This window comes from Tympanuchus pallidicinctus, unplaced genomic scaffold (genome assembly GCF_026119805.1).
Source record: "Tympanuchus pallidicinctus isolate F22 unplaced genomic scaffold, pur_lepc_1.0 scaffold19, whole genome shotgun sequence".
NCBI lineage: Eukaryota > Metazoa > Chordata > Aves > Galliformes > Phasianidae > Tympanuchus > Tympanuchus pallidicinctus.
The window spans coordinates 1,853,299-1,866,069 of record NW_026294710.1 but is presented as its reverse complement, the minus strand read 5'-3'; the positions used below and the strand labels follow the sequence as shown (position 1 = coordinate 1,866,069).

The following is a 12,771-nucleotide window of genomic DNA, read 5'->3' as shown; positions in this document are numbered from 1 at the left end:
CTGCAGCAGTTGCAGGGGCTCAGCCAGGCACATCTGTCCTTCTGCTTCATAGTGCAGCACAGGAGAGAGTTGGAGTCAAAGGATGGGATGCCCACTTGGTACTGGCCATCCATGCCACCTTTCTGTTGCACACTTGGCAATCCCAAATATGTGCATTGTGAAAGGAAAAAAAAAAAAAAGAATTAGAACATTCTCATATTATGAATTAATTTTGTTTGCATGGTGATTACATCTGTTTGGTTAAAAAAAAAAAAAAAAAAGTTGAATTGTTGTCCCTTTCTGGCTGTCTCTAGCACTACAATACAGAACTCCCCATAAAATGTAACAGGATATAGAATTTTGTTGAGTGTGTGCATGTGTGTATATGCTTATTTCTGTTTTGTATTATCTAAACAAGTAAATGAGCGTATTTTATGACACCAATTAGTTTGTTCCTTAGCTTGACTCAGTATTTCCTCTAAGTAAATTTTAAGTAGTATTGCACTTCAGTTGTTCTTTAAAAGTAAATGCTGTGTTCTAAAATTGCAGGAACAACTTTTCAGGATGCATGTAACTCTCATAAAGAAGCAGTTTAATCAAATGGCCAGCATCAATTTTGCAGTGTTCCATACGTTCGTGTATTGCGTAACAGATACAGCACTTGTTCATAGCCGTTAGCAATTCCTTATTAAATAGTGAAAAATTATATATAAAGTTAATTTACCTTCCATTTCGTTCTATGCTATCATGAAGTCTAATATTGTTAAATTTCTGATCATAAAACATGGTAAGATTGCGGGTTCTGCCTATCAGTGCAAATGGAGCTGTTGTAGAACAGAAGTATTCATACTATAATTACATTGCAGTTAGCAGCAGGAAGGATTAACAACTCCAGAAGAAAAGTACTATACTTCAGGATTGCCTTGATTTGTTAAATTATCAGACTAGTTCTCAATTTTGACTTTAAAAACTAACTATTAATTTCCTCAGTGTGTCTGAGTTTGAGTTTAGCTACTGCTGCTTTGTATTAGCTACAAGTAAAAACTCTGTTACGTTACTGTTTTTTGTGTTCAGTTAAGTTAGACATGGGTCACAGCAATAAGCAAAAGGAATTGGAGAGAAAGCTCCTGTTGTTAGACCCAGACTGGCAGACATCACCTTCCCTTTCATCTTTGCAAGGTGGATCTGTATGCCCATCTCTTTGTCGTGCAGTGAACCCAGTCCCTGGCAGCTTCTCTCGTCCCTTCGGGCTGACTGATATAAATGTGCAGTGCTTGTTTGGAAGTTTGCACAATGGTGCTGGCTCAGGAACGCTCCCCTTGTAGAGCAGGAGATGGGATGTTACAGAGGAACTGCACCAGGAACTCAGTGGCTGAGAGAGGCAAGGTGATCTTTGGGCTTCGAGGAAAAGTGGTGTGTGTGGCAGTAGTATGGAGGTCAGGTCCTAGCAGGGAGCCGTCAATGAGTTCAGCTCTTCATCAGAATGCATGAAGCAGAAGTGGGTTAGTGGCTGCCATTGTTTATGGCACATATTAGCTGCTATTGTAATCGGCTAGCTGGGATCTCTGCAGCAGGCCATGAACAACAGAGCTGTTGTCTCCTTCCTAAGGCAAGCTTTGAGGGTGAGCATTAGATACAAAGAGGAGATGTAGAAACTGAAAAACCAATAAAACACAAAACCCTCAGCTTGCAAGTGAAGAAGAACATTGTAATTGTTAGGGGCGACAGACTAAAACAGAGATGGGCACTGTGGACACCTCTGTAAACAAACTGCATCCTCCCAACCCAGGGAATATTCAGCCTTAAAGAAGAACAAGACAAAGCATATTTTGTTATGAAATAATTTGAAAAATTTATACATTGTTTTAAAGGAGTCATTTTTTCCTTTTCTTGGAGAGATAACAGCAGACAAGTCATACCTGTAATAGTGAAGAAGGTTAATACATGGGAGGCTATCACACAGTTCCTCTTCTGCAAATGGAACAAAAATTTTGCTACAAACAATCAATGTTCTAGGGAGTGGAAAAACACTGGGATGCATTCACAAACAGAAGAAAAAGGATAAAATATGTAGCGACTGCACTGTATGCTACAAAATCCATATACAGGAAAAAAGTTATCAATTTCCTTGTTTTGTGGTAGTTTTGTTGATTACACTGAGCATATTTTCTCTGCCCATGTTTCTTTCCTAATTGTGTACTGCATTATATTCTGGGACTGAATATTTCTCTGTTTGTGAGTTAAGTATACTTAGCATTCTTCTATCGTGCTTTTGGATTTCTTTTCTAATTAAGCCTGTGTCCTTTAGAAAATAAAATACTAGAAAATTTCAGCATGGAAGGGACCCCAGGAGGTCTGCAATGCAATCTGCTGCTGAAAACAAGGCTACATACAGAGCTAGAGCAATGTTTTTTCTTGTACTTGGGGGGGGGAGGGCGGGAGAGAGGAGCAAAACTATGTAGCACCTCAGACTTCCTCTACATCTTCCCTCCAAATGTTGCTCTTGCGCAGAGGCTTCTTAATTCCCAAAGCTGGCTTGGTCAATCAAAATAGGCAATAAGGGAATCACTGTCATCTCATATTCTCTGCAGTGTTACAGTTTTTAACACTCTTATTTTTGCCTACACCGTAAAGAGAGATAAACAGGAAGTAATTTGTAAGAGTTTTATTTTTAAGGGTTTTTGGTTGTATGTTTAAATTGAACAGTTACACTGAAGATCAGAAAGTAGCTGCTGGTTTCCCAATCCTTTCCCAATAGGGAAGAAACTTGCCACTGCCAGAATGGCAAGGAGGAAGAGAGGGAGGCTGGAAGTGCCGCTCCCCAGTGCACCATGAGGAGGGAAATGGATGCAACTGGAGCTGTGCTGGTAGGCGAGCTCATGGCGTAGGCCTTAGCTCAGGAGATGAGGGTGGCTGTTTGGTGCAGGTGAAACTTGAGTGCGCTATTTCCCAAATGTAAGGGGTGAAATTTAGGACGTATCTGTTAGAGATACAGCTAAAATATAAGCAAACTTTGGAGTGGGATTTTGGAAACCCCAGCTCTGCTGATGATTTGCTGGCTGCCCTTGGGCAAGGTAGTTTCTGCTGTCCTTAGTTCTATGAGGGATCTAGAAATACGGATGTGAAAATCTTTACATTTCAAAAGCCCTGTATGAAGCCTAGGTGGCATTATTGTCACAGTTATTTTTGTGACATTGCAAAGGGGTATTAAAGCTGATATTCGCAAAGAGCTGTTGTGGTTCTTTTACATGAATGTAACACATGTGATAAAGTGATGGAGAATATGGCTATTACCCACTGATAACTGCTGCTGCAGTTCTCCACGTGGGCCCTTTTCACAGCTGACCCAAGTTAGCAGAGCCTTCAGCTGATAGTTGAGTATAGCAGCTTATGGCTCTGGCTCTTGGGATTGCCAGTTTACCTACGTCAGTCCTGAGAGACGGTTGTTATAACAGCTCAGTGTTAGACTTCAGCCAATGTTGAAAAAAGGTAAATTAGGTTATGAACAACTCCTAAACACTGCTGGAGAGCAAATGCATGCAGGTCACGCAGAGTAAAGTTTTATGCAGCATCGGCTGTCTTGTGTGGCACACGTCACTGGGCTGTGAATACTCACTGACTTCTAACAGTATAACCACTGAATTATGAAAACTTGAAGTGCTGAGAGAGAGTGTTCAGATTACTTTAAAATCTTCTTGCATGCAGTAACATGAAATATGTTAAAATGATAGCTGGCGAAAGATGGAGGCCAACTTCATCTTACATCCAAATCTAACAACTAAATCTAACAACTCAAATTATCTTAAGTGCTTTGAAAAGGATGGCAACTGTTTTTATTTAAAGATATTAAAAGCCACAGTTAAGTGATGTTATTTTTAAGTACTTAATTTTAAACTGTGGTTTTGGTCACTAGTGCTTCTATTAAAACATTGCTGCCTTAACAGCTAATTTTTGATGAGCTGCTACATAGTTAACTCTGCAGGTTAGGATCAATAGAAGTGGGTGTGCGGGGAGAAATGGGCATTTTTGCTTGTAAAAGAAAGTAAAATTTGGCATTAATGATTATTTGCACATATGGATAATTTTCACAAAAAAATGGAGCTGACCAGGTCTACTCAGATAAGTGGTTGTAATTTGAAGCAAGTATATTAAGTATGAAAAGAAGATCAAGATATTTTTCATCCCTTTAGCCTTGATAGTTGGTGAGTCATTTCAATGGAACCAGAAAGTATCTGGCAGATTCCCCAGCTAAGTACAATATTAGGCAGAAAAAAAAAAATAAAAATCTTGCTGAGATATTTTACAAATACTGCTTTTTCTTTCTTTTTTTTCTTTAACTTAGTTTTCTTGCTCTGAAATATACCAGGCAGTTTGTCAGCAGTGTATTTTTGTGTTAAGCATTAACCCAAGTCCCCAATTCAGCGTATTTCAAACTGTGTCTCATATATGTTAATTCTGGAAGTAAATAGGAAAGCGAATTTAACCAGTTAGCATGGATGCCTTGTTTGCACGAGGATTCAAATGGATCTTCTTATTTGTAAGAATAATAATTAAAATTGAATGAATACTCTTGAGTCGTTCATATGGTGGTCATCTTTGCTCTTTTGCAAGTGTACAGTGTTAAATTGAGCAGCTTTAGATCATGTTGTCACGGACTCTTGCAGGTATTGATTAGCATATGTTTGTTCTTTTCTTCAGAACCTAGGACTACGGAGAGTTTTCTCCTGGTGTTACTTACTTATTTATTCATTTTTAAGCATGCTGTATATTCCGTATTTGTTTCAAAATTCTGCTTTGCACTTTCAAATACTTTGTGTTTTCGACAAGCTGAAAAATGTATTTCTACCTCAGACACTTCTGAAGCTCATTAAAGTAGTAGATCACAGATACATAAGCCTTATCTTTAGTAAATCACTAAGCAGTGTTTCATTTTGTTGGCTAGTTAGCCCCCTTGGATTTGGAACACATGCTCTCTGCTCAGTCTTTGCGTTTGAGCAGTTAAGGAATGATCTTTTCCCCCTGATAACGCTGACAAAATGCTTGCTTGAAGGTAAATGGGTTTTGACAGTCAGTAGATTACTCTGCCATTTCTTTCTGTACTTGATTATGATGAAAATAATTATGAACATTTGCAATTTATAATAGAAATATTAAACTAGTTCTTCATCAGATAGTGCTACTTCTCCAAAGAATAGCAGGGAAGATGAAAATGTTTGAAGTGATTGGCACATTTTTCACAAGAGTTTCAGACTTTGTGATCAATCATAATTTCGAGAATGCGTGCAGTTGTGCAACTCTGGAGGCCAACAATACTTTGGATTGAAAGACAGATAGACAGATAGAAGGAAAAAGAAGAAAGATAGAGAGTCAGAATGTCCTTTTGTCAATCAGAAATGGGATAGAAATAATCTTTTCAAGGGATCCTTTGAAGTGCAGTCATTGATCCCTGTGCACCATAGCTCAGTATAGAACTACAGTCCTGCAGATTGGGTCTGTAGGAGGTTGCATATATTTATTGTTGCTGCAGTGAAACATATGCTCTGTGAAAACAAGAATCCACAGTTTAGGACCTTTTTAAAATAAATACAGATTTTCATTTGAACTTGTTTTTCTTTATGAAATTTCAACAGTATAGTAACAGCATCCTCATTGAAATAAATTAGTTTAGACTAATAACTCTTTCTCACTGTACAATATACATAGCATACCTAGCAGCCCTAGAAAAAGCCAGATATTCTTCATGTTTGGATGTGAAAAGATTAATTAGGGAAGAGAATTTTAACACTTTTGTTCATGCAATGGACCAACCTGGCCTACTAAGTAAACATTAGATCTGACATTGACATGTGGGGTAGCCAGCAACCATGTTTTATCTGTGGCTGTCTGCCTCACCCACCTGGTAGAGAGGTTATAGAAACGCTTATTGATTAAACATTAAATGAATATATTATGGTTTGTTAAAGAGGAAATGTAAATGTGCATTTTGTTCAGACCTAGCATAGGGATATGCAACGATCTGGGTCACAGTTGTTACAAACTGCAAGTTACAGTCTGTCTTCCAGTTAAATGCAGGAGGACCTGTACACAAAATATGCGAAAACTTCAAGAGCTTGGTTGGACCTGGCAGGTGTGTAAGAAGTGTCATGGGGCTAAAACCATGTAGGAAATATGATAAATCTGAGAAGAGACTGGTCCTGAGTTAAACCATTTTGGACTTAGCTCAGAACTGAATTTCTGGTAGTTTTGTGTGTGCTCCCACCTCTAAGAATTGTATTTCAATTAGAAGCTGTAAAATGGGAGTGATAACACTGTTTTCATTTTAGAAGCATAACACGATGGTTCTAAATCAGTTCCTGTGAGTTCTTGTTTGTTTGAACACAACAAGGGACTCCCAACCTTGGTCAGGGGCACTGCTACTGTACGCTCATATAAGGGCAAATGCAGTAAATACAGCCTACCTAGCTCTCACTTGGAGGTTATCAATTCTTTCACTCATGCTGCACGAAGAAAGTGAATTTATTCCTCTTGTATTTTTTATTTTTTATTTTTTATTTCTGAAGACTTAAAAATAGTTGTAGATAAATACAACCTACAGCTTGTTTCTGCACTGAAAGATTGAATAGCAAGTATTTCTTGCTATAAAAGTTACAGAAAAATCACTTAAGGGGATCTCAGGTTTGTTTGGGATACTGAGGTACTGCATGCATGTAAGTAATCATTCTATAATAAATAGCTATTAAATATGTATATATATATATGTATATATAGCTATAGCACTTGTATTTGCAAATATATATTGATTTCCTTTTTTTTTTTTTCTCTCTCTCCAACTAGGAATTGCTGATATTTTTACAGAATTTGCCCACAGCACACTGGGGAAATGAAGAAATCAGTGTACTCCTAGCAGAGGCCTACAGACTGAAGTTTGCATTTGCAGATGCCCCCAATCATTACAAGAAATGAATATGAAGATCCAGAAATTATTAAGACCAATGTGTTCTGCAGCATTATGGCATCTGTTGTTATGATTGTGATTTCAGCTCATCGTTCTTCCATTTGAATTGAGATGACCATTAAAATCCTGTTGGAATCTGGAAAATGAGAACAGAATACCAAAGGAATGGACAAAAAAGGATATTGAGTAATGAATGAATTTAAGTTAAAAGAGAACTTCTTTGTTCAGCACGAAAAATTAATTCAGAAGTCTATCACATAATTGTCTTCTTTTTTCCCCTCCTATAATTTGGTGAAATGGAGTTGAATATATATTGAACAATTCTTATACATACCTGAGTCTTAGAATTTCTCAGAATGATTTTGTGACTGTTTTGTTTTTATGTCGTGACTTTAACAGGCAGTTGGAATTACTCCTTTTGGATGAGAAAAACAAAGCTCTTCACAGTCACAAAGACCGTTTGAGGCAGCAAGACCTGTGTTTGGAGGTCTGTTTATAACCAGGACGATGCTGATGTTCTCATACCATCTTTCATTGTTCCATGGAGTGAGGTTAGAATGATACAAGAAAATAAAAGGGTGCAGTGGAAATTGATGGCATTTTGTAAACATTATTCAGCATTGTTGGGTGTTGTAGGTTTTTAGCCATACGAAGAAGTGACTTTATGCCTAAGACTCATCGGTGACACTAAGATAAGTTCCTCTTTATATATTCTGGAGTGTTTTTAAAATATTGAATGGAAGATGTGGTATTGTTACAGTAATTAAAGCCTTTCTTTCAGGGCCTTTCAGTTTTTCATTATTAGATTTCACTTTTAAGAATCTTACTAAGAAGCTTGGTTTACAAAGCAAGATATATTTTTATCTCAGTTGTTGCCTTATTCTCTATTTCTAGTGTATTAGAAAAGGAAAATTAATATATCTGTTCAAAGCTCATTTGTTAAATAATTTAGTACCTTTTTTCTTATTATTCAGAGGAAGAGAGGAGATGGTTCCCAATAACTGTACACACAGCTCACTTTTACAACATGAGCAGAATACAAATTCTCTGTGACTGTGCAGAATGAAAGCAGCGTTTCTTGAAATAATTGTGGGATTCAGAATAATTTTGTTGAACTTACACAATTTATGTCCACTATTTATTCTCAAGAAATCTGTTAGATAAGAATTCTCTATTAGACTTAAATAAACTCATGTTAATTTGTGCCTTCCATAAACACTTGGGTGTTAAGGGTGACACTTGCAGTAAGCTCTGAATATTCATCAGTTCAGTTCTAGAGTAGCAGTGTCACACAAAAAGTATAGTGCACTTTTAAGTTTGGGAAATGAAGTTCTTTCAAGAGGTATTCTCCTATGACTTGTTATGGAAGATTAAAGATCCTAAAAATACATATATATGTATTTTGATGAAAGCTTTGTAGACATATTAGTTACATTACTTATTTTAGGGGCTTTAGTTCTTGACATCAACCGTATAATAAATAATAAGTTGTTTCAGGGTAAAAAGAACACAATACATGTCATAATGAGATCTGTGTTTTAAAATTATGTGAACTCTATGGTAGAAGAGAAAGCAAGGAATTAATTCCGAAGCAGGAGCATTTGCTGACGAGGATGCACTTCTGTCCCACTGACAGCAGCTGGGGGTTGCAGTTGTGATGGCCACAAATTGATGCCTCCTGGATTGCTGCACCTTGTCTGGGGTCTGTAGTGGAGCTTTGTTTCTGAAACGTGTGTAAACCGTTTCCGTAAGTTCACGTTACAGCTCTGATGTATGGAGATTTGTCTTTATGTTTACAAAGAACGTCATATTGTGCCTAACAGAATAGCTACTAATAACAGAGTACAAGAAATGTATGACCGTTTGCTTTAGTCTTTGTATTCACATTAATTTGTTAATAGAAAAGCATATTATTGTAACTAGAGGAAAGACACACAGCATTAAATGTACGATGTTGTAAGAGATTTCTATAATAATTATTATTTTTTAATTGAGATGTTATTTAGGTAGCTACACCTAACATGGAGAGTTGACCCAAAGTTGTCTGCAGTGTCAGATGCTTCTGCATCACACACACGGGGCTGGATGCATAGAATTCCTTATGGGTCCATGCAAGTTGTCTGCCACGTCTTCCCAATACAGCAGCCGTCTCTGACTTCCCTTGGAAGAAAGCACTGCCATCAGAGGTCGCCTCTACTACCGTGTCTGTGTCAGAAGTTGAATATTGTACTTGAGCACATTGCTTTTAAGGAAGTGAGACGTTTCCTAATATCGATGCTTATTTATATAGATACAGATTTTTCTGGAAAATAAGAGATGGATATATAAATAAGGTTTATATATCTGTACAGATCGGAATCATTTGCAGTAAATAGATGGCCAACATTTATGTAACATTTCAGGTGTTTCCATACGTTTTAAATTTCCATGAAATATTTCACTCAGAACAGAAGCAACCAACCACCTTACATTGAACAATTGTACATCTCAGGAAAAATGTCATTCCAAGCATAATGCTACACAGAACAGGAAATAACATTCTCGTTGTTACATCCCACATTCAACAATATTTTTTTTCTTTCAAAACTCGAGGTTCTGAATATTGTAAAATTCCTTTGTAATATCTATTTTCTTAGGAAGGAGGCACACGGACACATCACTGGTGAAACCAGGCAGTAATTTGCTAGAAATGATGTGAAATACTGAAATTGCAGTGTCTAAAATGCATTAAAGAATTTCTGTAACAAAAATTTAAACAGGAATGTACAATATAAACAGATTTATGACTACAGTATTTGAAATATGTAAATAGTAAGCAAATTACTCAAGTATGTAAATACAATACACGGGCTAGGATAGAATTGTAAGTTGGAAATCTTATGTAACGCTGTAATATGTTATAAGAAATTAATTGCTTTTTTTTTTTTTTTTTTTTTTTCTCTCCGTTCCGTATGGAAAGGACCATTAATTTGTTTTTGTTTTTTACTTCAGAACTGTATAATAAAAGTATCTGAAGTTTCATTGTATGCTTCTGACAAATATAAGCACTGAGGCACTGGTTACATCTGTAAAACTGATGAAAGATGAGGAAATAAATGCATATTTATGAAGTGCTGTACAGAGTGGAAAGCTTTTTTATTGTTTTCATCAAGCACGTTGTGTAATACATCAAAATGTGGTTTTGGTGTGTTTGCTTATTTTTTATGGTCTCAAAACTCTTTATCACAACAGCAAGTGCACTTGGAAAAGCTCTGTTCCTGGGTATGTTTCTACAACTCTCTGCCCTTGTGTCTTACAGATTGTGCAAGTTAATGAGGCAGACAACTTCCAGAGGTTTGTCTCTGCATGCGCCATATACAACGCAAGGCACTGAGCGTTTCCTGCAGAAAGGGAATGAAGATGAATTTGATCAAGCAGTGGAATTCAATGGGGGGGAGCGAGTAAGGGTAAAGCGAACAGAGGTGGCAGAGAAATCTGTGCAGTTGGTGAGGAAGGAGAGGAGGCTTCAGCTCAGTGTTGGGAAGTGGTATGAGGTGGCAAAATGAGCAATAAATTCGGAAATTTAATGATGATTTGGTTAGATTAGCAAGCAAGGAAAGATGCCCTGTTATTCTGGGGAGCTCAAGTCCCTTCCACTATGGAGGGCAGTGTGAGACTTCCAAAACAGGATGGATTGGATGAGAAAATATACAACCTACTGATACAGAAGGCAAAGTTCCTGGCTTCTCTGTTTAACAGTTCACGCAGTACACAGCATCGGGGGAACAAAAAAGGAGGCAATGGGATGCAGTGGGTATGTTATGTGCTCTCTGTTATGTGCTTGACTACTGATGAGTTGTAATTGTGCTGTTCTCTCACACTGGATGAAATTAGGTTCTCTCCGTTTGCTGTAATCTTCTGAAGATTCTGCAGAAAATCAACAAGGGAAGATTCTTCAAAGACTTCCAAAAGCAAAAGAGATGAAGATGGGTGAAGTAAAATCTCACAAGGAGGGCGCTGGGACACAGCCAAATGCCATTTGTTCACGTTTTTGTACAAAAGCAGCTCTTACTATCTTACATTTATGCAACAGCAAGAGCTTTCCAGAAATCTGATCTGTTTCAACTCCCTTCCTCCTTGCAAACAGGATAGGGGTGAGAGGAGGGGAGGGGAGTGCTCTGTAGTGCTTTAAATCTTTGGAGATGGGAAGAGCACGGAGAAGCTCCCAGTCTGGCATTTGAGCATGGTTCATGCCGTGCCATGGGAAGAAACTCCAGCTCCAGTGCTTCTGTTCTCTGCATGATGGAGAGTGAATTTCCTGAGCAATACAATTACAGATGGTTGCTGGTTTGGTAAGTTAAAACTACAACTTTGCATCCCATCTTATTTTTCAAGCTTAGCATAGCTGAGGCAGCACTGGAGTAACTAATTAAATTGCTATGGCTTTATGTCAAAGAACCTTTTAACCTTCAAAGTCTTTTGCACATACCCCACAAATGAGTCAAGGCAAGGGGCCAGAATTAATAAGAGGCCAAGAGAGATGTGATGCTATGGGGAATGCCTCTGAGTGCTCCAAAGCTTTGACTCCTTCAGCCAAAGGAGTTTCCTGCAGTCTTCCAGATGAGAGCAGATGTGCACTGTCAGTAAACACAGTGGCTTGAACTGGACTTCCAGGTTTATGCTTGTGAACAAACGTCCTCAACAGAGAAAATTAAAGTCTCTAATCGTTACCAGTATGTATGGAGATCTTTGGAAGCTTACAGTCCAGGCACAAGCTTAGAAGTCAGAGCTAATATACAGAAAGTCTTTTGTTCCTAGAGCAGAACTGCCCAGAAGCATATGCCAGAAAGAGCCAAAATATCTACTGGAAATCTGCCTTTGTTATCAGCCAGGTAATAATAATTCCATATTCCTTTTAATTTCTGATTTCTAAAAAGGATGGAGACAATGTACCTCTTGAAGTATTTGAACAACTTCATCATCAGATTGAGGATCCTGACTGACAGAGCATTTTGACATTCAGGTTATTCATTTTCATCTTCCTGCAGAAGGGACTGAGATTTCCAGTGAACAGTGCCTGCTACAGTCCGTTTGATTAATTCTCCTCGCTCTTTTAACAGCATCAAAAATACAGAATACGTAGCTGTCATGACAGCTCACATGGAGTAACAAGATGCCCAGGCTTATCAATAGTTAGCTGGATATCTCACTCATAAAATGTCATTTTAGCAACTAAGGCAGCTTGACAATTTTTTGATTATTTTTGGTCTAAAAAAATAAAGTCAATAACACCACTCAAAGCAATGCTCGCAGAAGCCTTTTAGAGTTCAGCTAATAACAGGATATGTAGCTGGGGAAAAACATGTAATCCTGTACCTGCATGACTGTGTGAAAAAGTATCCTAAGACAACCGTGAGGATTTGTTGCAGTCTTACAGAACGTATGACCACACAGAAATAAGTAATTCAGCTTTTCCATGCAGGATTAAAATAAGTTGCTTATCAGTAAACAAAAGGTTTTCTTGTTCTGTGTTTTCCCAGATATTTTGTCATTGTTGCATCTGTGGAAAATTTCTTCTTAAGTCTGAAAATGAGTGCATTTGTCTCTCTTGCTATCATCAAGACACAGGGCAGCAGACATCTCGGTGCTCAGGGAAAGCAGTCATTATGTTCTGAGCATGGAGGCTACTCAAGAAACCTTACATGCATGTTGCAAGGGAGAGGGCCGGCCAATAGGTGAAGGTGTGCAGTCATCCTTCGTGGTGTAAAAGCAGGAGCAATTCACATCATGCTGACTGTACTTCTTTCATCATCCAGGAAAGAGTAAGAAGAACCAAGCCGGTTTTTCCCCTCAAGGAC

The 12,771-nt window shown here is 37.9% G+C and overlaps 1 protein-coding gene across 1 annotated transcript in view; it reads left to right on the top strand.

Moving 5' to 3' along the window:
- The window catches only part of TBC1D22A (TBC1 domain family member 22A), a 155,468-nt gene extending 145,416 nt beyond the window's left edge, over positions 1 to 10,052 (top strand). The window contains exon 13 of the mRNA XM_052680815.1: positions 6,814 to 10,052. Within this exon, the coding sequence (XP_052536775.1) occupies positions 6,814 to 6,942 (129 nt within the window). The 3' untranslated portion in view covers positions 6,943 to 10,052. The remainder of the gene's footprint in view (positions 1 to 6,813) is intronic.
- Positions 10,053 to 12,771: the final 2,719 nt, after the last annotated feature.